This window comes from Phyllobates terribilis, unplaced genomic scaffold (genome assembly GCF_046119375.1).
Source record: "Phyllobates terribilis strain yellow unplaced genomic scaffold, ASM4611937v1 Scaffold_3__8_contigs__length_932513732, whole genome shotgun sequence".
NCBI classification, from domain to species: Eukaryota; Metazoa; Chordata; class Amphibia; order Anura; family Dendrobatidae; genus Phyllobates; species Phyllobates terribilis.
Window position 1 is genome coordinate 357,106,253 of NW_027362763.1, and position 25,102 is coordinate 357,131,354.

Genomic DNA, 25,102 nt, shown 5'->3' on the forward strand with positions numbered 1-25,102 from the left:
GGTCCACTCACTAAGCCATATATTCTCTCATGCAAGAGAATAGGGCCAATTATGCTAATGACACTCGGCTCAAACTCTGTCAGAGCTTTAACTGAGTGTGATCCGATTCTCTCGCAGCACAGATATGGAGAAGATGGAGAACTTAATTTCTCCATCTTCTCCATAGTCTCTGTGAGTGTTCATCGGACTGCACTTGGATGACATCCGAGTGCAGTCCAATGTTTTACGTGCACCCGTAGACTTGTATGGGTGCACATGGTCCGAATATCTAATGAGATTATTTTCTCATGCCAATAATCGCAGATCTGCACTGTCCCATAGTATAACATAGGGCCGAGTCCTATCCGATAAAACATCACATAGCATTCGGCCGTGTTATACGACAGTGTGAGCGAGCCCTTAGAGTCAAGGAATATTTACATGCAGATGATATTACTCTCCAAGTGTATATTTTTTTAGGCGAGTTCATAGTAAATGCTTTGCCTTTTTGACATGTGATCAACTAAAGAACAAGAAAGATTTATGACCTCCCCTATAGAGAAACGGTAAATAGTTTGGAGGACTTTCATGTCCTTTTTTATTTATTATGAGAAAATCATAAAAGATCCCATTTTTTAACCATGCTGTGACTTTCTGCTGAGGGAGAGGGAGAGAGCTGCCCTATTCAGAGTCTGTAATAAGACCTGCTGACAAAAGTGTTGAAGATACAGTCTAATGTGAATTAACAATGAAAATAAGTTAATTTCACAAATGGCTTGTATTTTTTTTTAATACAAACTTTTTTGTCTTTACAGCTCCTTTAAAGGGAATCTGTCATCAGGTTTTTGCCACCTAATCTGAGAGCAGCATAATGTAGGGTTAGAGGCACTGATTCCAGTAATGTGTCACTTACTGGGCTGCTTAGTGTTGTTTTGATAAAATCATTGATTTGTCAGAAGGTAATAGACTAGTAAATTCTGTAGGACCCCACCCCCATCACTGATCAGTAGATTTCTGTGTACACTGAGCATGGGCAGAAAGCTGCCAATCAGTGGTGCGGGCGGGGCTATACAGAGCGCAGCATTCAGAGAGCTGCTAGATCTGCAGCAGATAAAACGGTGATTTTCTCAAAATGACAACAAGCAGCTGAAAAAGTGACACATCGCTGGAATCAGGGTATCTGCCCCTATATTGTGCTGCTCTCAGATGGGGCAGCACAATTAATATTGTGCCAAATTAATTTCCCGTGAACTATCACATGATCTATCACAGGGGATCATGTGACATGTCACGTGATAAATCAGGTGTGGGGGGGGGGGGCCCCACGCCTTCTAAACTGTCCGGGGCCCTTGCTACTCTTAATCCACCCCTGGAAACAGGCCCCGTAACACCACAATATACCACCTCCAGAGTCAAAACTCATCGATCACTCCTGTTTTGCTATGCTGTCAAAATGGACATAAACCTAAACCCGAAGGGTTAAAGCTCCGTCAACAGGTCAGAAATGGCCAGTTTTTCCTTTTATTTTTTTCCTGCTGCTCCCCTGAATATTACATTTCTGTTTTTTTTTTTGTTAAATCCACCATATGGCTTCAGAGATGCAGGGATTTTTATGTAAGTGCTAAATGTTATGGTCTTTACCAAGGGGGCGGTGCTCAGAGTACTAATACTATAATACTAATACTAAAGACACGCCTCCAGAGAATTCTGCAAGCCACACCCCCCGGTAAAGGCCATAATAGGCAATAAAAAAAATCCGTCAGATCTCTTGAACTGTATGGAAGATTTTATTAAAAAAAAAAAAGCAAAAAACCCCCAAAACCTGAATACTCAGGAGCAGCGGGGGAAAAAATAAGAGCAAAAACTGGCCACTTTTGAGTGGGTGACAGGTCCTCTTTAAAGCAAAATTCTACCTTTCAGATAATGTCAATTAAAATGTAAAAAATAGTTAAATAACTTTGCTGAACACTAAGGGATCATCCAGGCCTGCATTCAGCTTTTTATTGCTATGACTGGCCTCGTTACAGAATATCTAACCGGTTTTTCTAAGGGTATGTGCCCACGATCCGGAGCCGCTGCGAGTTTGACGCTCTTTCACACGTCAGTATCTCCGGTACGAGTGGTGACAGTTTCCACACTTACTGGAGACACTGACACACGTAGACTCATTCAAATCTATGGGTCTGCGCACATGTCAGTGTGTTTTCACGGATGTGTGCTCCACACACTGACAAGTCAGTTTTTTTATGGATACATGGTCAGTGAAACGTACCACACAGATGATATCTGTGTGACATGTACAGGCGCCTGGGAATCTGCGCTACAGTTAGCACTGTTCCCAAGCGCCGGGTGCTGAACGCTGCCCTCATCAAAGTTCCCTGCTGGCGCCGCAATCAGCACCAGCAAGGACAATGATGAGGGTAGTGGTAGTCTGCTCCCGCAGTGTCCCTGTGTAAAAATAAGATTAAAGTAATAAAACCCTTATACTCACCTGTCCAGAGATGTCCCTGCTATAATTCTCTGACCGCTGACGCTGAGGAGCCGGGGAGAATGAGCTGGAGCAGCGCTCAGTGAGTGACAGGACACCGCTCCTGAGCTCAGCTCCGGAACATTTTCCCCCCTCAGCTGATCGGTCGCATGGGTTACAGGGGGGACATCTCCAGACAGGTGAGTATATGGATTTTATTATTTTATCCTTATTTTTACACAGGGACACTGCGGGAGCAGACTACCACTACCCTCATCATTGTCTCTGGTGTTGCTGATCGCAGCGCCGGCAGGAGTGCAGTGTTCAGCACCCAGCACTTGGGAACAGCGCTAACTATAGCGCTGATTCCCAGTCGCCAGTAAGTGTGATCCTTATGCGGCACACGGGCCGCACACAGATGCAATACGTAAAAACACGCACGGACACACATCTCCGGTACCGGAAATATACGGACGTGTGAAACCGGCCTTAAGAAGCATCAAACCTGCAGCGGCAAGATGTTACAGCATAGTGGATGGGATCTGTAGAAATCCAATGTCCACTATGCATATCTGGGCACCTGCAGATCACCCATGGAAACTGACATGAGGCACATCTTTCCAGACCGCAGCATGTCCGCATGCGAGCTTTCCCCATAGACCTAACCTTTACGACGAAAGCCCACATTTGAAAAAAAAAAAAAAGGCACCGCTCATTTGCATAGATGAGCGGAAGCTGCCGGCGGCTCTTCCGCAGCAACTGGGCCGCTGGCCCGGAAGCATCATGGGCACATACCCTAATGGTATATCACGAAAATGTTTTCGAGATGGGTATGGTTATATTTGGCATTTTAAAAACGAATCAGTTGGGTGTTTTTCTTTGGCAAATGACAAATATTTTTTACTAAAAAGCTCCAACCGAAAACACGGAAAACACATAGGAAAAAAATGCCACATGTGAACACACTCTTACTATAGACTTCCTTCCGGGCTACCTTCAGCTACATGTAATATTGTGAACATGGCTGCTCTTTCTTCTCTGACTACACCACAACCACATGACTTACAAAGTTGCTAGAGTCTCTAGCATGGCAGTTAATGGATTAAACAAAAAAAATAGAACAGACGCCGCCTTTGAGTTATTTCATGTGGTTTAGACCTGCCATTTACAGAGCTACTTTCGCACCTGTAGTTTTTGGTTCAGGAGTTGAGGAGTGGATCTGAACTACTACTTTGGAAAACCATTGCCATGGAAAACAAGTATGTTAAAGACTCATATCTGACACTTAGTATAGACTTGTATTTTCTTTTTGTTGTAGGACAAAAAACAAAGGATGTAATAATCTCGCCAGCAACAATAGGCTCATAATGCCTCATACATACAACTAGCAGCACATACTAATGGGCTCTCCAGTAAAGACCTCTGATGACAGACTTAGCCCAAAGTTTGTTTGGTCTCCACTTTGTGGCAACTTACAGAGGTAGTCAAGTTACCCCTACACATTTATTTATTTAACTCACTTCTATAGTGCAATTAATTCCACAGCGCTTTACATATTGTAGGCCATGTTCTCATCAACATAAGTATAGTGTGTATAACAGAGGATTAAGGCGAACCTGTCACCAGGATAGTGCTAAGTAAAGTACATGCAGTGTCAGGTTGGCGCCGTTACACTGATTAAAATGATACCTTGGTTGATGAAATCTATCGTGTGGTTGTTGTTTAATCTTTATTTGCAGTTTGGATACAATGAGATGCTCGTGCTTTGGGGAGGCCTGTGGCCGGGGCTTTCCTTAGTGCTTTGGCATTATCTTCATCATTGTGGCTTAAATGACAGGGCACTGATCCTTCAGTGACCAGCCTCCTATTTTAAATACTAGAATATGAACAGTGAACAGCAGTTTTAACTACACAATGGCACCGATGCATGAGCAGTAGCAGGTATCATTTACCAATAGATGCTATTGTGCACACGCCGCAGCTATTTTGTTGATGCAAAAAAAAAAAAAAATTTGGCTCCAGCAAAATGGCCGCAGCACGTGCGCAGTAGCATCTATCGGTTAACAGGCGCTATTTTCTTACAGTTAACATTTTTTTTTCAAGAATACCACAATATGAACTGCGCAAGCGCAGTATTTCAAATATGATACTGAAGGATCAGTGCCCTGTCATTTAAGCCACAATGACGAAGATAATGCCAGAGTGGATTTCATGAACCAAGCTATCATTGTAAATCAGTTTAACAGCGCCAACCTGACACTGCATGTAGTTTAATTAGCAAAATCCTGCTGACAGGTTCACTTTAAGTCCTAGGGATATATTAGTGGACAAAAGACTGTTCTATAAGTTTGTCCGTCCACTATATGTCAGTGAATTTGCTATTTAATCACAAGTCTATAGATTATATAGTGTTCTCCTGCAGACAGTACACAAAACAAGAAATACACATCCATTGTAAAGAGAATCTCCGCCAAAGGAAAATAAACCGTGACTTTATTTTATAGCCACCATCCCTTTAATAATCTGCAAGGTAAATACTAAACAAAATAATTAAAAAACAAAAGCTCACAGAAATATGCATTTGGACACTGGCACTTCAATATAAAAAAACAGGTCTAAGAGATAAATTAAGATCTGGCACAAACAAAAAAAAAATATTCCAAAAGGTAGCGTGAATAACAAAAATATATATTCTGATATTTCTTTTTAGAGCTCCATTGATTCTATGGTGCTGTACATGTGGAAGGGTTACATACAAAAGACAGACAGGTACAGAGGGGAGAGGGCGCTGCCTTGTGGGCTCACAGTCTACTAGCCACTCTGAGTAGTAGGACATAGGCTTTACCGGCACAACATTAAAAAATTGCTGTAATCTATAATTATGTGGGATCTGAACTGTAACCACAGACCAGAACAAACCGTTTGTCTAGAAAAGGAAGTGACAGCATTTGATGTTGTACATTTCTATGACAAAGAGGATGCAGTCTTCATGAATGAGCAACGCCTGGGAGGCAGGTGGAAGGATGTCATTATGCTCAAAACTATTTTTTCTTTCCCTCAAACACTCCCATGCCAAAATAAAGTGCAAACTCTCCTGGAGCGCTGCCAGGCTGTCCGTCCAGAGGGTAGCTGGCACAGGGAGTGACAGCTGCACATCTGTACACCAGTTTGGCTGATTCACAGGATTCTACTGTGTAAATTGGCCAAGCTTGCATGAAAGGAAGTAACAATATATATTAAAGTTTGTGTCACAAGAGACTGACTAATGTAATGCTGGGCTCCGTCTACACTTGGGTTTTGAGTTCAGTTTCAGGAACACAGAAGTAGGATCTGTGTGAAAAATAGATCCATGACAAAACAGATGCAAGGGGCCCCAAACAGAAACCAGACCGACCCCATGATAGTCAGTAGGGCCCTGCTGTTTTCTGTTTGCATTGTTTGTAGCAGGTCTGCTTTCCATATGCATGCCTCCATTACTTAAACTGAGCTGATAAATGGAACTCGGGACACAGGTATAAACAGTCTTAAGGGCTATTCCCAAAATTCTAAGACATCCCCTATCCATGGTATAGAGCTTAGCTTACGGATAATTTAGGTCCGACCGCTGGGAACCAACATGATCCCCAGAGTGAACTCTAGATCCCGGGGACGGGGTGCTGCAGAGCCCTATCTTTCATAAAATACAGATGAGCAAGTTGAACTTCTGCTTCATTCATTGTCTATAGAACTGCTTGAAAAAGCTGAGCACTATACTCCGATTTTTGAGCAGTCCCATAGAAAATAAATGGTATGGAAGTCAAGCATGGCACTGATCAATACGGGCTTCTACAAAAAACTGGTTCCTGGGAACCAGAACCCCAATCTCATGATCAATGAGTGTCCTAGAAGTCGAAGCATCCATGATCAGTAAATTATCCCCAAGAACATATTGAAAATATCCCTTTAATATATATCTGCACCACATATATCAAACTTCGTTATAACGCAAATGCAAAAAATAATGAACGTGTAGCATTCACTCAGCAGATAATACTGAGATCTGATGGTTGCTGCGAGGAGCGAGTGCAGCCCCAGCCTCCTGTGATGTTAAGACTTCTCTCAAACAAAACGTCACATGCAGTAAGGAGAGAAAAAAAAAAACATTAAGGCTGTGTGCCCACGATGCGTTTTTGGTGCGTAAACGCTCCAGAAACGCATTGCATACCTTATCCCATGACTTCCTATGACATTCTGCAAGTTCTGTGCACATGGTCCGTATTTTTTCTGCGCAGATTTTACTCGCAGAAAAAATACGGACATGACCAATTCTTGTGCGTTTCTGCATGTGTATTTGCCTATACAATGCATTGGAAAAAAGCATGGCAAATACGCGTCAAATACGCATGTAAAAAACGCATGCGTTTTTCTGCCAAGGAGATGCAGAAATGCTCAGGAAAATTTCCTGCCAGGGACAAGCGGAAGTGAATCGTTCTTCACATGCATTTCCGCGCGATTTTAGCATCACTTGGAAAGTGCTTGACAACTTGGTCACACTATATAAATCCATGCAACCGGCATGGATTTATATAGTGTGACCGAAAGAATGGTAAAAAATAAAAAAAATAAATCTATACTTACCTTCCGATGACCCCCGGAGTCTTGCTTCATTCCGTCCTGGCTGCCGGCAGCTCGCGGTACACTACACTGAAGGACCTGCCGTCACATGACTATGACGTCAGCGCAGGTCCTTCAGTCCACCGTGATCTGCCGGCATGGAAGGACGAGCGCAGTGGGGGCCATCAGAAGGTAAATATAACATTTATTTTTTATTTTATTCTTTTTTTTACAGGTTCTATGGTACCCGGGTCCGGAGGAGAGTCTCCTTTCCTCCACACCCGGGTACCATCCGCACATTGAAACGCGTGGAATGCGCATGTACAGATCCAGTGATGCGGAATCCATGCGTTCCAATGCAAGTCAATGGCGGCGAAAACACAGCGCTACTGCAAAATAATTGGTAGTGCAGCGTTTTTTTAAGCAATGATAATCCGCAGTGGAATTTTCCGCATGTGCACAGCACATGCGGATTATCATTGGGGAACATGGGAGACCTTCTACCAAGCGTTTAAGCGTTTCTGCTGCTGCGGAAACCCTTAAAAAACGCATAGTGGGCACACAGCCTTAGGGATTAGGTAGATAAGGAAAAGTGTTGTGCAATAAAACAACTTACCAAAGTGGTTAGGGTGTAAGGATATATATTTAGAAAATACATTTGAGGTGCAAGCTACATGAACATTAACGGGAATCTTTCAGCTGATTTATGCTGCCTGAACCACAGGCAGTATGACTTACACAATGGCTGCGCTATTTCAGCCATATTTCTGAGACTGACAGACAACCAGCGTCTGGGAGAAAGAGGAGAAAGCACCCCCCCCCCAGAAAAGGCTCAATAGAAAAAAAGCTTGAAAGCATTGTATATGTTCGGCCACCGCTGCTAGTCACCAGTGGTGGTTGGTCTCGTAGGCAACGAGCTGTATATAAAAGAACATCTAAAATTTTAGTAAACAGCAAATGTGCACTTTTTTTATAAGCATTATTCGACAATAACAAGTTATGAAGATCGGAATAACTTTTTAAAGGAATTGTCCACTTTAAGGGAAAAAATATATTTTTTCTTAAATGCATTACTTGGGGCTAAAAAAAATTTTTTTAATTTTTGCACAGGTTTGTTTTTTTACATGCCTTTTGTTTCCCGGAACATTGAACTTTGAAGTGGTCTGTGGCCATAAATCAGGTGAGAGGAGCTCAGAAAAAGTAGTAAGAAAAAGTTTCAAACTCTCTGTCAGGTTGTCATAGTCAGCTGACTGACAGATACTCAGATAACTGGCTCATGCAGACTTCTGTAAAAATTGGTCTGAGCATGGACCGCTAATTCACGGACTGGCCGCGGGACTCCTGATTGGAGCGTGACAGCTTCATATATTTCTGAGGCAGTCACACTCGGGTAGGGACAGCTGCAGCCAATAAGTGCACTGCGGTACGAGACTGGACAGAGATGCATGGATGTCTGCATGAGCCCTAAGGCTTAGTGCCCACGATGCAGATTTGAAGCAGAAATTTCCTGAGCATTCCTGCATCTCCTTGGCAGAAAAAAAGCATGCAGATTTTACATGCTTTTTTTCAGCGCTTTTACGCTTTACGGTGAATATAAGGCTTTGGTTTTTTTTCTATTTCTTTTAACTTTTTAAATGCAGCATTTGAAATAGAAATTTCCTCTAAGTTGGTCTCACAATATAAATCCATGCCAGTTGCATGGATTTATATAATGTGACCAACTTGTCAAGCACTTTCCAAGTGATGCTCAAAATCGCTTGGAAAAACGCTTGAAAAAAAACGCATGTAAAAACGCATGTAAAAACGCTGTGAGGCTGAGTGCCCACGATGTGGATTTAATGCATTTCCGCCGTGGAAATGCATTAAAATTGCTTGTTAAGATATCTGCCATGGTCCCCAATGATAATCCGCATGTGCTGTGCACATGCTGCGGAAATTTCTGCTGCGGATTATCATTGCGGAAAAGTCTGCAGCACTACCAATTTGGGTGCAATTTCGCCGCAAAATCGCGTCCATTGACTTGACTTGCATTGAACATTCAATGCGCAGATGGTACCCGGGTCTGGAGAAGAGGAGACTCTCGTGCGACCCATCGTACCTGCAAGTAAAAAGAGAACAATAAAGTAAAAAATAAAAATAAATATTCATACACACCTCTATGGCGGCCCCCAGTCTCATCCCGGCCGCGTCCTCTCTCCTCGGCGTTCCGCGGTGTACTGGCAGGACCGGCGGTGACGTAATTTAGTCAGCTGATGGTCACGCGACCATCACCTGAACGAGGACGTCAGCGGTTGCATGACCATCAGCTGACTAAATGACATCACGGCAGGTCCTGCCAGTACACCGTGGGCCGCCCAGGAGAGAGGACGCGGCCGGGAGTAGACCGGGGGCCACCGGAGAGGTGAATATAAGGTTTTATTTCTTTTTGCTTTTAAATTCTTTCTTTTTACTTTTTAGAAGCAGCATTTGAAGTAGAAATTTCCTCTAAGTTGGTCCCACAATATAAATCCATGCCAGTTGCATGGATTTATATTGTGTGACCAACTTGTCAAGCCCTTGTGATGCCCAAAATCGCTTGGAAAACGCATGCATAAAGGCATGTAAAAACGCTTGAAAAACGCTGAATAAAACGCATGTAAAATCTGCATGCGTTTTTTCTGCCAAGGAGATGCAGAAATGCTCAGGAAATTTCTGCTTCAAATCTGCATTGTGGGCACATCATTCTACAGCCAGGAACAGATGAGGATATAGAAAGCAAATTTTCTTAATGAAATCCAATTGAAAAAAAAAAAAGGATTAGCCCCAAATATATGCACTTAAATAATAAAAAAAGATCCAGAAGGTGGAAAATATCTTTAATTTGCCCATTCACATAAGAGGTAACAGCAAATTGTTACCGCTGTCTACCGAGCTCTCTCTTAACCCCCCATACACCTATTTGCATTTAATCTCTCTGCTCATAAACACTCAGGAAGATTCTGGTTTAACAAACATCAAAATTCAACTAAACAAGTAATAAGATTGCAGTGAGATAAAAAAAAAAAAAACCTAAAGTGCTGAACACTGCGCTCCCAGATCAGAAGGGCGGCCCAACAAATGTCAGATGTGTTCCTTGTTTTAAAGGTCTTTTCCTGATGCTGTCATTTTACCTGATGTATTCAGTAATTACTAGTACGATGCGACCTGACGGGCCTGGTATTCCTCCTGCAGTAGTGAGCACTCAGGCCACGGCCCTGTCATTCTGAGTCACATCTCTGTGAATTGCCAGAAGATTCAACCCCATCATTTTTGCAATACATCTACATACAGACAAATGGTAACAATACCAACTATTGGGCACAACACAAAGGAGACACCAGAGGAAGAGATCCTGCAGCAGCAGCGTCACCAGAGTATCTTCACTGTAGTCACCTATCTGGGATGACGTATATAGACAGGCGGACAGACTCATTCAGCGGCTATACTCCAGTACACTCCCAGCACGGCTCTACAGATGGCCATGTCCACAATTCTATTACATACCTCTATGTCAGCCACAGAGACCTGCCACACCGGGTGTTAGCTCAGATCCGGGCAGCACACTGTGTACATGGATATACCCTTCACCAGGTGTGAGCTCAGATCCTGGCAGCACACTGTGTACATGGATATACCCTTCACCAGGTGTGAGCTCGGATCCTGGTAGCACACTGTGTACATGGACATACCCGTCATCAGGTGTGAGCTCAGATCCTGACAGCACACTGTGTACATGGACATACCCGTCATCAGGTGTGAGCTCAGATCCTGGCAGCACACGGTGTACATGGATATACCCTTCACCAGGTGTGAGCTCAGATCCTGTCAGCACACGGTGTACATGGATATACCCTTCACCAGGTGTGAGCTCAGATCCTGGCAGCACACTGTGTACATGGATATACCCTTCACCAGGTGTGAGCTCGGATCCTGGTAGCACACTGTGTACATGGACATACCCGTCATCAGGTGTGAGCTCAGATCCTGGCAGCACACTGTGTACATGGATATACCCTTCATCAGGTGTGAGCTCAGATCCTGGCAGCACACTGTGTACATGGATATACCCTTCACCAGGTGTGAGCTCAGATCCTGGCAGCACACTGTGTACATGGACATACCAGTCATCAGGTGTGAGCTCAGATCCTGGCAGCACACTGTGTACATGGACATACCAGTCATCAGGTGTGACCTCAGATCCTGGCAGCACACTGTGTACATGGACATACCAGTCATCAGGTGTGACCTCAGATCCTGGCAGCACACTGTGTACATGGACATACCAGTCATCAGGTGTGACCTCAGATCCTGGCAGCACACTGTGTACATGGACATACCCGTCATCAGGTGTGAGCTCAGATCCTGACAGCACACTGTGTACATGGACATACCCGTCATCAGGTGTGAGCTCAGATCCTGGCAGCACACTGTGTACATGGATATACCCTTCATCAGGTGTGAGCTCAGATCCTGGCAGCACACTGTGTACATGGATATACCCTTCACCAGGTGTGAGCTCAGATCCTGGCAGCACACTGTGTACATGGACATACCAGTCATCAGGTGTGAGCTCAGATCCTGGCAGCACACTGTGTACATGGACATACCAGTCATCAGGTGTGACCTCAGATCCTGGCAGCACACTGTGTACATGGACATACCAGTCATCAGGTGTGACCTCAGATCCTGGCAGCACACTGTGTACATGGACATACCAGTCATCAGGTGTGACCTCAGATCCTGGCAGCACACTGTGTACATGGACATACCCGTCATCAGGTGTGAGCTCAGATCCTGACAGCACACTGTGTACATGGACATACCCGTCATCAGGTGTGAGCTCAGATCCTGGCAGCACACTGTGTACATGGACATACCCCTCACCAGGTGTGAGCTCGGATACTGGCAGCACACTTAGTACATGGATATACCCATCACCAGGTGTGAGCTCGGATACTGGCAGCACACTTAGTACATGGATATACCCATCACCAGGTGTGAGCTCGGATACTGGCAGCACACTTAGTACATGGATATACCCATCACCAGGTGTGAGCTCGGATACTGGCAGCACACTTAGTACATGGATATACCAGTCACCAGGTGTTATTTCTGATCCTGGCAGCACACTGAGTACATGGATATACCCGTCAGCAGGTGTGAGCTCGGATCCTGGCAGCACACTGTGTACATGGACATACCTGTCACCAGGTGTGTTATTTCTGATCCTACCAGCACACTATGTGCACGGACACAACCTGTCACCGAGCCCTCTCGCTGTACGGCCGCTGTCGTGCTGCCCTCCTCACCCGCCCGCTCCTCCGCGCTCACCAGCTTGTGTTGTGTCGCTGAGATCCTGTCGCGCTGCGCTCCGCGGAAACTCTCTCAATTTCCTGCCGCTCAGATTCAGGGACCCGGTGACCGCAGCTTCCTCCAGAGCCCTTTCTAGTGAACGGTTCCAAGCTGCGGGTCCCACACCAGTTCCAGAAGCAGAGGGCACTCCGTGACCGTTATGAATAATGCCAGTGTAACTGGGCACCGCCGAGCCTTCGGCCAACACCGCGGCCGCCATCACACCGACTCGTCAGTGAGCCTGCGCAACCAAGCTGACGGGAAACGTGAACCAGGGGCAGGGACGGGCCGTAACGCGCATGCCTGGTACGCACTCCACAGATGGTCTACGGCGCAGGCGTATTAGCCTGCCGGATGTGTTTCCTGCGCATGTGTCGTTCTTTGATGTCAGGCTATCGGTTTTAACGTTTATTCAAAGTGCATTAGAAAACGTGAAGTCTCCAGGAATCACAGGAAGGTTTCTCTGTGGTGTGTGGTGTAGCCAGAGGTCACTGTATGGCCATGCACATGGCAGGGATTCTATGTGGCTGTTGTACAATTACACTTTCTTCATTTTTGCAACGTGTTGATGACATTTCCCCTTTGGTGCATAAGAGTAGCATCATGCAGCTTCTGGGAAAATGCCTTAACCCCTTTACCCCCGAGGGTGGTTTGCACGTTAATGACCAGGCCAATTTTTTACAATTCTGACCACTGTCACTTTATGAGGTAATTACTCTGGAACGATTCAACGGATCCCACTAATTCTGAGACTATTGTTTCGTGACATATTGTACTTCATGATAGTGGTAAAATTTCTTTCATATTACTTGCGTTTATTTGTGAAAAAAACGGAAATTTGGCGAAAATTTAGCAATTTTCAAAATTTTAATTTTTATGCCCTTAAATCAGAGAGATACAGTACAGACCAAAAGTTTGGACACAGCTTCTCATTTAAAGATTTTTCTGTATTTTCTTGACTATGAAAATTGTACATTTACACTGAAGGCATCAAAACTATGAATTAACACATGTGGAATTATATACTTAACAAAAAAGTGTGAAACAACTGAAAATATGTCTTATATTCTAGGTTCTTCAAAGTAGACACCTTTTGCTTTGATGACTGCTTTGCACACTCTTGGCATTCTCTTCATGAGCTTCAAGAGGTAGTCACCGGAAATGGTCTTCCAACAATCTTGAAGGAGTTCCCAGAGATGCTTAGCACTTGTTGGCCCTTTTGCCTTCACTTTGCGATCCCGCTCACCCCAAACCATCTCGATTGGGTTCAGGTCTGGTGACTGTGGAGGCCAGGTCATCTGGCGTAGCACCCAATCACTCTCCTTCTTGGTCAAATAGCCCTTACACAGCCCGGAGGTGTGTTTGGGGTCATTGTCCTGTTGAAAAATAAATGATGGTCCAATTAAACGCAAACCAGATGGAATAGCATGCCGCTGCAAGATGCTGTGGTAGCCATGCTGGTTCAGTATGCCTTCAATTTTGAATAAATCCCCAACAGTGTCACCAGCAAAGCACCCCCACACCATCACACCTCCTCCTCCATGCTTCACGGTGGGAACCAGGCATGTAGAGTCCATCCGTTCACCTTTTCTGCGTCGCACAAAGACACGGTGGTTGGAACCAAAGATCTCAAATTTGGACTCATCAGACCAAAGCACAGATTTCCACTGGTCTAATGTCCATTCCTTGTGTTCTTTAGCCCAAACAAGTCTCTTCTGCTTGTTGCCTGTCCTTAGCAGTGGTTTCCTAGCAGCTATTTTACCATGAAGGCCTGCTGCACAAAGTCTCCTCTTAACAGTTGATGAAGAGATGTGTCTGCTGCTAGAACTCTGTGTGGCATTGACCTGGTCTCTAATCTGAGCTACTCTTAACCTGTGATTTCTGAGGCTGGTGACTCGAATAAACTTATCCTCAGAAGCAGAGGTGACTCTTGGTCTTCCTTTCCTGGGGCGGTTCTCATGTGAGCCAGTTTCTTTGTAGCGCTTGATGGTTTTTGCAACTGCACTTGGGGACACTTTCAAAGTATGCCCAATTTTTCGGACTGACTGACCTTCATTTCTTAAAGTAATGATGGTCACTCGTTTTTCTTTACTTAGCTGCTTTTTTCTTGCCATAATACAAATTCTAACAGTCAATTCAGTAGGACTATCAGCTGTGTATCCACCTGACTTCTGCATAACACAACTGATGGTCCCAACCCCATTTATAAGGCAAGAAATCCCACTTATTAAATCTGACAGGGCACATCTGTGAAGTGAAAACCATTTCCGGTGACTACCTCTTGAAGCTCATCAAGAGAATGCCAAAAGGTGGCTACTTTGAAGAACCTAAAATATAAGACATATTTTCAATTGTTTCACACTTTTTTGTTAAGTATATAATTCCACATGTGTTAATTCATAGTTTTGATGCCTTCAGTGTGAATGTACAATTTTCATAGTCATGAAAATACGGAAAAATCTTTAATTGAGAAGGTGTGTCCAAACTTTTGGTCTGTACTGTATGTCACACAAAATAGTTAATAAATAACATTTCCCACATGTCTACTTTACATCAGCACAATTTTGGAACTACATTTTTTTTTTTAATTAGAGAGCTATAAGGGTTAAAAGTTGACCAGTGATTTCTAATTTTTCCAACAAAATTTACAAAACCATTTTATTTAGGGACCACATCACATTTGAAGTCACTTTGAGGGGTCTTTATGACAGAAAATACCCAAAAGTAACCCCATTCTAAAAACTGCACCCCTCAAGGTGCTCAAAACCACATTCAAGAACTTTATTAACCCTTCAGGTGCTTCACACCAATGAATTGAACGTGAAAGGAAAAAAATGAACATTTAACTTTTTTCACTAAAATTTTATTTTAGACCCCAATTTTTTTATTTTCACAAGGGTACCAGGAGAAATTGGACCCCAAAAGTTGTTGTGCAATTTCTACTGAGTACGCTGATACCTCATATGTGAGGGTAAGCCATTGTTTGGGCGCACGGCAGGGCTTGGAAGGGAAGGAGCACCAATTGACGTTTTCAATGTAAAACTCGCTGGAATTGACAGCGGACCCCATGTTGCATTTGGAGAGCCCCTGATGTGCCTAAACAGTGGAAACCCCCCACAAGCGACCCCATTTTGGAAACTAGACCCCTTAAGGAACTTGTTTAGATGTGTGATGAGCATTTTGAACTCCCAAATGTTTTGCAAAAGTTTATGACGTAGAGCCAAAATCATTTTTGTTCCACAAAAACGATCTTTTAGCCGCAATATTTTTATTTTCACAAGGGCACTAGGAGAAATTGGACTCCAAAAGTTGTTGTGCAATTTCTCCTGAGTAAGCTGATACCTCATATGTAGGGGTAAACCATTGTTTGCGTGCACAGCAGGGCTCGGAAGGGAAGGAGCGCCATTTGACGTTTTCAATGCAAAACTAACTGGAATTGACAGCGTACCCCATGTCGCGTTTGGAGAGCCCCTGATGTGCCTAAACAGTGGAAACCCCCCAAAAGTGACCCCATTTTGGAAACTAGACCCCTCAGGGAACTTATTTAGATGTGTGGTGAGCACTTTAAACCCCCAAGTGTTTTGCAAAGGTTTATGACGTAGAGCAGTGAAAAAAAAAAATCATTTTTTTTCCACAAAAACGATCTTTTAGCCGCAATATTTTTATTTTCACGAGGGTACTAGGAGAAATTGGACACTAAAAGTTGTTGTGCAATTTCTCCTGAGTACGCAGATACCCCATGTGTTGGAGAAAACTACTGTTTGGGCGCATGTTAGGGCTCGGAAGGGAAGGAGTGACGCTTTTGAATGCAGACTTTGATGGAATGGTCTGCGGACGTCATGTCACGTTCTCAGAGCCCCTGATGTGCCTAAACAGTGGAAATGCCCAATAAGTGCCCCTTTTTTGGAAACTAGACCCCAATTAATTTATCTAGATGTGTGGTGAGCCCATTGAACCCCCAGGTGCATCACGGAAAATTATAATGTTGACTTGTGAAAATAAAAAAAACAACATTTTTTCCACAAAAATGCAAAAAAATGCAGACTTTGATGAAATGGTCTGCGGGCGTCATGTCACGTTCTAACAGCCCCTGATGTGCCTAAACGGTGGAAATGCCCAACAAGTGCCCCCTTTTTGGAAGTGGTAGCTGATTTTTTAATTTTATAATGTAGTGTCATACGTCAGTTGTGTAGGACAACCTGACGAACACTACACAACTGACGTATGACAACCTGATGAACACTACGTCAGCAGGATCTGGTGCTGGAACCACAGCAGGTCAGGAGCAGGAGACCCAGGACGCTGGAGCAGAAGATCCAGGAGCAGCAGCAGCAGCGACTGGAACAGGTGAGAAGATGGTCTTGTGGTGTCACAGAATATTCTGTCACCACCCAGTCACCTCCCGGTCAGGTAATCTGATTGGAGCGATCGATGATGACATTGATTGCTCCAATCAGAGTACCTGAATACAGGTGACAGGGCGGTCACAGGGAGGTGTCACCTCTCTGTGACCCCCTGTAATGCATGCTCTGCCCCAGCCATCTGATTGGTGACATTGATCGCACCAATCAAACAAGGCTGGGGAAGAGCACGCACCACAGGGGGTCACAGGGAGGGGACACAGCCCTGTGACAGCCCGGTTACCTGTATTCAGGTACTCTGATTGGAGCGATCGATGTCATCATCGATCGCTCCAATCACAGCAGTATGGGGGCTTTGATCACATTACAGGGGGTCATGGGGCGGTGACAGGCAGGTCACGAGTCGGTCAGCGCCCCATGACCGCCCTGTCACCGTGCAGTCGTGCTACGATCGGTGTGATCGGCGATCGAACCGATCGTAGCGCTTTGGGTCCAGGGCTGGGGTGTCCTAGCAACAGCCTAGGATCGGTGCTCTTAGGAGCATCGATCCTAGGCTGCAGATAACTGTTTCTGGCAATCACATTGCAAGAAACAGTGAGAAATGCTGTGATTGGCTGTTCAGATTTGAACAGCCAATAACAGCGATCGTGGTGCGGGGGGGCGGCAACACCCCCCCCCCCGGGGTGACGGCGCCATCTACCCAGAGGTAAGATGGCGCCGGAAATTTAATGCGATCACCGTGACTTCGGTCGCGGTGCCGCATTAAAGATATGACGTATTAAAGATATGACGTATTAATACGGGTCAGGCTCTTAAAGCCCAGAGAGCAGACGAGTATTAATACATCTTGGGCTTTAAAGGGGTTAAAGATGATTTGTGGCACAACGAACGCTGATGCGCGCCATGAATTTGATGAGCGGTGGTCGCCACGCCCCGTCCCACTTTGTCATAACTGGGAGAAAACGGCGTGAGAATGCCAAAAAGTCGCATCATTTTATCAGCTGCTGGTTGCACCACAATCGGACCCATAGAGTGCAGGGAATGGGGATTGCAGCTCATCAGTCTTCCAGTATAATCTTCCCACAGGGGCACGAGCACATCAGCTTGTCAGACGGCAACGGCGAAAAGGTATCCGGCACTCCACCTGTGGAATAAAGCCTTCAGATTTATGTCAGGAACATAACTATAGACAGGACAGTTCAGCAAACGCATGTCACCAAGAAGGTCTTAATCACAGAGTGCAGTGTGATCTGGAGCCTTGGAATAGCAATCATGTGAGGGAGAAGAGGACTAGACAGGCACTGGGAACCGGGGAAGACGGCAGAACGCATTTACACTACGTTACATACACACTGACACAGAAATGAATGAGAGGGCTTCTTTAGTGATAACTGATGGAAGGACACAGCTTTCTTGTATAGCAAGCCAAACCTCCCAACTTTAAAGGGAATCTGTCACCACATTTGCCCTATGTAAGCTATTACTATGGGCATAAAGGTTATAGACTGCTGAGGACAGTGATCCCTGTATGTCTCATATCAGATGTCCTGTTGTTGAGAAATTATATTTTATCACTTTATATAAATGACTTCTTCCAGGATATGGGGAGGACGCTGCCCGGGAGATAGCTCTACCTCCAGAGATTATCATGTGAATCGCCTCCCATAACGTCACTTTTTGCCTATGACGTCGGGCTGACAGTGAGATTTAACTGGTTAACGGGTTGAGCACCGATCCACCCCTGGCTGTTAAAGACATATAACAGCTAATTAAATCAGCAGTCATGAGCAGGAATAAGTGAGCTCAGTGCTGGAAAGTCGGGGACACGACCTATGACCTAAATATACATCAAATCCCATCAAGGACAACATCTGCAAGGAGTTTGTATGTTCTCCCCATGTTTGTGTGGGTTTCCTCCGGGTTCTCTGGTTTCCTCCCACACTCCAAAGACATACTGATGGGGATTGTACATTGTGAGCCCCAATGGGGACAGTGCCCATAATGTCTGTAAAGCGCTGTGGAATTAATGGTGCTATATAAGTGAGTAAAATAAATGTCATGAAGGGTTAAAGAGAACTTACTGCCTGGTTGATGCTGCCCTTTTTATTTAAAAAAAAATGGCCAGAAGTGCGCCTAATGCCACCCTAAAGGACTCATCTTTCTAGCAAGAGTCAGGTCTGATTGTGAGATCTCGGCATGCAGAGCACGATCCCACAACTCTCCATGTTCCCCTTCTCCCTTCTCAGGCAAAGTTCGAGATCTCAATTTTTTTAATGCTATTTCGTAAAATTACTTGTCCTGTGGCTGCCCGCTGTTTTCTTAAATGTAAAGGGCAGTCCCAGCCAAGTTATATCTACTCGTTAAATGTACTTTAAGACCCCAATCACAGTTCTGCATGATATTGACAAAAATTCAATGCACACATAATTCCAACGTTGGCTGCGTCCTCAGTCCCTTGGGAAAGTAGCTATTTTTTACATTTTTTTAATGGTATCATTTTGGGGTACATATGAAAGATTTTGTTTGGGGGGAGAGGGAAGTACTGTGTGGTGTAGAGGACATGGTAACTTCCTTCTATGGGCCAGTACGATTACAGTGATACTATATTCATATAGCTTTTTGAGTTTTGCCTCACAATACTTTGCGAGCCATAAAACATTTTTTAACCATTTCATCAACAGAGCTGTATGCTCAGTGTGAACCTGCTCAAATTTGTAAAGAAAACGAGGCGCCAATGGTGAACTTGTCAATTCTGACAAAAAAAACAATCGAGTTGCATGGTGCTGGACTGTGAGCACAGGTCCCACTAAAGGATTTTGGACCCTCATGGAGAGTGTTTCTGATAGTAGCCCACTGGAGATCTGGCAGTGCTCTTCCTTATTCCTCTCATAAGAGGCAGATATCGGCCTCCTGCTGGGTGATCCCTTTTATGGCCCATATCCTGGTACTCTTGAAACTGGGAAACACCGCAAAATCTCTGGCAATGCATGTATGGGTGAACCATCCTGAATGGGCTAGAAGTGACCCCTCATGATACAAAGTAGTGAGAAACAAAACATACAACTAGAGAAGAATCAGTCAGACTCTGGATGGATAAAGCGAGAGCAGTTGTATGTAGCCATGTACTACAAAAATCATTCCCATTTTGGGGGTTGTGTTGCTGTTACCACTTCATTTGTGCTAAAAGAGGTGAAATTAATTCACAATCACCTATGCTTCTCAAGTGGACAGATTGATATCCCTGAGGTTTAATTGACCAAATGGTCAAGGATTAAAATAAACCATACAAGTCTATGGGTCCTTGAAAATCGCAGACAGCACACGGAGGCCATCCTAATGCAATCCATGTGCTGTCCGTTTTTAACACTGTAATGTGTAGCAAACGCTTTGCAAATTACTTACCTAATATCACTGATTAAAAAAAACAGAACACCTGACCAAACATTAATGAAAATTTGATCCAAAACAATTATGGAAACCAGTCAAGTCTAAATGAGGCCTAACATACAAACTGTGGGGGGAGGGGAGCATTCTCAGATGACTGGCAATAGCTTTAGCGATGTCAAAAGACCAAGAAATATGGAAGAGGTATTTGGAACTCTCGTGCCACATCCACTTCAATCTCAAGATTGACGGGGCTTTCACCGCATAGTCCTTCATCTATATTATCTTATCACTATCTGTCATGCCACAGTCTTTTTTACACACAGTTGTAAATTTTTTAAGCCACATGGCCCAATGAAAACCTGTTGACTAGGATTGGTTAGCACTGCAGCCGTGCAGCGCCGGGGTCCCGGATCAAATCCCACCAAGGCCATTATCTGCAAGAAGTTTGTATGTTCTTATGTTCTCCCTGTGTTTGGGAGCGTTTCCTCTGGCTACTCCGTTGAAGTAGCCCCAGCATTTTCAGAGTGGAAGAGCACAATGCACATTCACTGCAGAATTTCCACTGCCCTAATAGTGTACACTATAAGGTAGGGATGTCAAACTCAAACACACAGAGGGCCAAAATGAAAAACTTGGACAAAGTCAAGGGCCAACCAGTATACAGTGTAATGGGCCCAATACAGTCCTCCATACAGTATAATGGGTTCCACATAGTCCTCAGTACAGTATAATGGGCCCCACATAGTCCTCCTTATAGTATTATGGGTCACACATTGCCTTCTATACAGTATAATGGGCCCCACAAAGTCGTCCATACAGAATAATGGCCCCACATAGTTCTCCATACAGAATAATGGCCCCACATAGTTCTCCATACAGAATAATGGCCCCACCTAGAACTCCATACAGAATAATGGCCACACAAAGTCTGGTAGTTCTGGTGTTGCGGGCCAAATATAATCACCCTGCGGGCAAGAGCTTGACATGTATGCCATAAGGATAAACACTAGTGTTGAGCGAGTATGTTCTATTAACCCTTTCTCCGAGTATGCTCGGGCCGAGCTCCGAGTATTTACAGCTGCTCGGTGATATGGTTGAATCACTCCCGTGTGCATGATTTGCAACTGTTTGACAGTTTTATGTGTAAGAAATAGACATTCCTCACATGTAATAAAGCTGTCAAACAGTTGCAAATCATGCACACGGGAGCAATTCAACCATATCACCGAGCAGCTATAAATACTCGGAGCTCGGCCCGAGCATACTCGCCGAAAGGGTTAATACAACATACTCGCTCAACCTAAACACCCAAGTACCAAATTGATCTTGTTTCTAACAATCCTTTTTTAGGTTTGCTGCACAGGTCCTATTTGTCCAAAGAAACACGCAAAAGGTCACGTCATTTATCAAATGCTGCTGCAGTTTTATCAACAATGTACAAAGCCATATGGGATGTATAGTGTATCACATTACTACAATAATACTGTTCAGACTGGCGTCAACTCAAATAAATATTTAAAAAAGCAGAAAAGAATCAGCGTGTACACAGATTCCTTCATTTGGTTCCATTGCTATCTCACCAGATCACATAGTAAAGAACTCTCGGCTCTCCTCACCTGTTTTAGTAAATAATTCTATTCCTATAAAATATCAATTTAGGAACTTTCATATTACTGTGTTGTGCTGTTCTTCAGTTATTCCAGTTAGAAATTTGTGAATAAATTGACAACTGGGTGTTGTCAGTTGGGGGGGCGTGTTCCTACAACATTGACATCGACCAATCATTGCTGCCAGTCAGGCTGTAGATTGTGCAGTGAAATTGCCTTTCACAAGACTATGCTAATAGGAAGATCTATAGTGATTCCACAAAGTATATGAAAAACAATGTCATAAAAACTCAGGAGTCGAAAAAAGTCAGTATATTGTCACCTACAACATTGTTTTTTTTTTCATATACTTTGTGGAATCCGCAAATAAAGATCTTATTTGCATCATCTTGAGGGTGCACAGTGAAAGTACCTATAGGCATTGAGGGACTGCCCTGATCTACTGGCACCTCCATCCTACTAACACTGAGTGAAACTCAATTATCTTAATTTGAACACTGAGCGGACACACCTCAATAATAAGAGGAATGAAAATAGCCAATTATCAAATTAATCATAAGCAGGAGCAATACCAGAGGAAAGTCACAACATAGTGTAGAGCAAAATTGTTAGACACGAGGAAACATTGCTGCAAAGTAAGAATGGTTTCAAAAACAGAAGTATTAATTATTATATTAGAATTTATTTGTTTCAGTTAACAAAATGCAAAGTGAATGAAAAAACGAGAAATGTAAAATCAATATTTAGTGTGACCATTTATTGCCTTCAAAAAAGCCTCAAAGCAGCAGTTCTGCTAGATACACTTGCACACAGGTTCTGAAGGAACTCAGCAGTAAGGTTGCTCCAAACATCTTGGAGAACCAACCACAGATCTCCTATGTATTTTGGCTTGTAGAAATCTTTTTGTTTCTTCATGTAATCCTAGACAGACTCAATGATATGGAGATCAGGGCTCTGTGAAAATAAACGATTAAAGGGGTTGTCCACTACTTTTTATTACCCTCCTCCCCAATGTATTCCCCCAGGGCCTCTAAGGGTTTTTCAAATACCTTGTGTTGCAGTTACTGCCTGTGAGCGGCGCTATCCTTGGCAGCTCACAGGCATCACGTGACCCCCGGCTGCAGCTGGCTCTGACATCCGCTGATGTCACGTCATGGTTCCGAATGCCGGGGGTCTCTCTCTTCTGCTTTCCACAGGTGAATGCTGGGCTGTGGGTGGGGTTACCCCAAACACACCTCCAGGCTGTGTAAGGGCTATTTGACCAAGAAGGAGAGTGATGGGGTGCTACGCCAGATGATCTGGCCTCCACAGTCACCAGACCTGAACTCAATCGAGATGGTTTGGGGTGAGCTGGACCGCAGAGTGAAGGCAAAAGGGCCAACAAGTGCTAAGCATCTCTAGGAACTCCTTCAAGATTGTTGGAAGACCATTTCCGGTGACTACCTCTTGAAGCTCATCAAGAGAATGCCAAGAGTGTGCAAAGCAGTCATCAAAGCTAAAGGTGGCTACTTTGAAGAACCTAGAATATAAGACATATTTTCAGTTGTTTCACACTTTTTTGTTAAGTATATAATTCCACATGTGTTAATTCATAGTTTTGATGCCTTCAGTGTGAATGTACAATTTTCATAGTCATGAAAATACCAAAAAATCTTTAAATGAGAAGGTGTGTCCAAACTTTTGGTCTGTACTGTACCTATACACACTCACACATACATATACTCATATATATGTGCAGAATAAGGTTTCTTGGTGTTTTTTTTATAGAAATTATTTATTATAGCGCCATTTATTTCATGGCGCTTTACATGTGAAAAAGGGGGTATACATAGCAAAAACAATTACAATAATCTTGAAACAAACAAGTTAGCGACTGGTACAGGAGGAGAGAGGACCCTGCTCGCCAGGGCTCACAGTATACAAGGGATGGGTGAGCATACAGTAGGTGAGGGTAGAGCTGGCCGTGCAGCAGCATGGTGGAGCGAGGGTTACTGCAGGTTGTACACTTCTCAGAAGAGGTAGGTCTTCATGTTCCTTTTGAAGGTTTCCGCGGTAGGCGAGAGTCTGATATGTTGGGGTAGAGAGTTTCAGAGTAGGGGGCATGCACGGGAGAAATATTGTATGCGATTGTGGGAAGAGGGGAGTAGAGAAGAAGATCTAGTGAGGGTCGGAGGTTGCGTGCAGGTATGTATCGGTAGACTAGGTCACAGATGTATGGAGGAGACAAGTTGTGGATGGCTTTGTATGCCAAGGCTAGGGCTTTGAACTGGAGTCTCTGGGTAATGGGGAGCCAGTGAAGGGATTGACAGAGGGGAGAGGCTGGGGAATAGCGGGGTGACATGTGGATTAGTCGGGCAGCAGAGTTTAGGATAGATTAGAGGGGTGCGAGAGTGGTAGAAGGGAGGCCACAGAGCAGGAGGTTGCAGTAGTCGAGGTGGGAGATGATGAGGGCATACACTAGTGTTTTTGCAGATTCTTGGCTGAGGAATGTGAGGATCCGGGAGATATTTTTGAGTCGTCAGGAAGTGGAAAGGGTATGGATATGTGGTTCATCAGAGTCCAGGATTTCCCCGATGCAGCGAGCTTGTGGGGAGAGTGGGCAGCTATTAACTTTGATGGATAGGTCAGATGGGGGGGCTGAGTGAGATGGGGGAAAGATGATTAATTTCGTTTTATCCATGTAAAGTTTTAGAAATCCAGCAGAGAAGAAGGATGAAATAGACAGACATTGTGGGATTTTGGTTAATAAGGAGGTGATATCAGGTCCAGGGAGGTAGATCTGTGTGTCATCAGCATAGATGTGATATTGAAAGCCGTGAGACTATGAGCTGTCCCAGGCCACAGGTGTAGATGGATAAGAGCAGGCGTCCAGGAACTGAACCTTGGGGGACACCAATAGATAGGGGGCAAGATGAGGAGGTGGTGTGTGAGTGGGAGACGCTGAATGTCCGGTCTGTTAGGTATGAAGAGATCCAGGATAGGGCCAAGTATGTGATGCCAAGAGATGAGAGAGTCTGTAGTAAGATGGAATGGTCCATTGTTTCACTGTGTCGAAGGCAGATGACCGGTCCAGGAGGAGGAGGACAGAGTAGTGTCGCTTGGATTTAGCAGTTGGTCGTTGGTGACTTTAGTCAGGGCAGTTTCAGTGGAGTGATACAGTCGGAAGCCAGATTGTAAGCAATTGAAGAGGGAGCAGGAGGAGAGGTGGGATGACAGTTCAAAGTGGACGTGTTGTTCCAGTAGTTTTGAGGAATAGGGGAGACGTGATATGGGACAATAGCTGGACACAGAGGATGGGTCAAGGGAGGGCTTTTTGAGGATGGGTGTGATTGAGGAAT

General features: G+C 44.3%; 1 protein-coding gene across 5 annotated transcripts in view; it reads right to left on the reverse strand.

The window, feature by feature from the left end:
* Positions 1-12,725, reverse strand: part of LRCH3 (leucine rich repeats and calponin homology domain containing 3) — a 113,982-nt gene extending 101,257 nt beyond the window's left edge. For 3 of the 5 annotated variants that reach the window (XM_073675285.1, XM_073675284.1, XM_073675286.1), the window contains exon 1: positions 12,389-12,724. In XM_073675285.1, coding sequence (XP_073531386.1) covers positions 12,389-12,629 — 241 coding nt within the window. In that variant the 5' untranslated portion in view covers positions 12,630-12,724. Of the gene's footprint in view, positions 1-12,388 lie in introns of all 5 variants that reach the window. The other 2 variants (XM_073675287.1, XM_073675283.1) reach the window with 2 other exon arrangements.
* Positions 12,726-25,102: the final 12,377 nt, after the last annotated feature.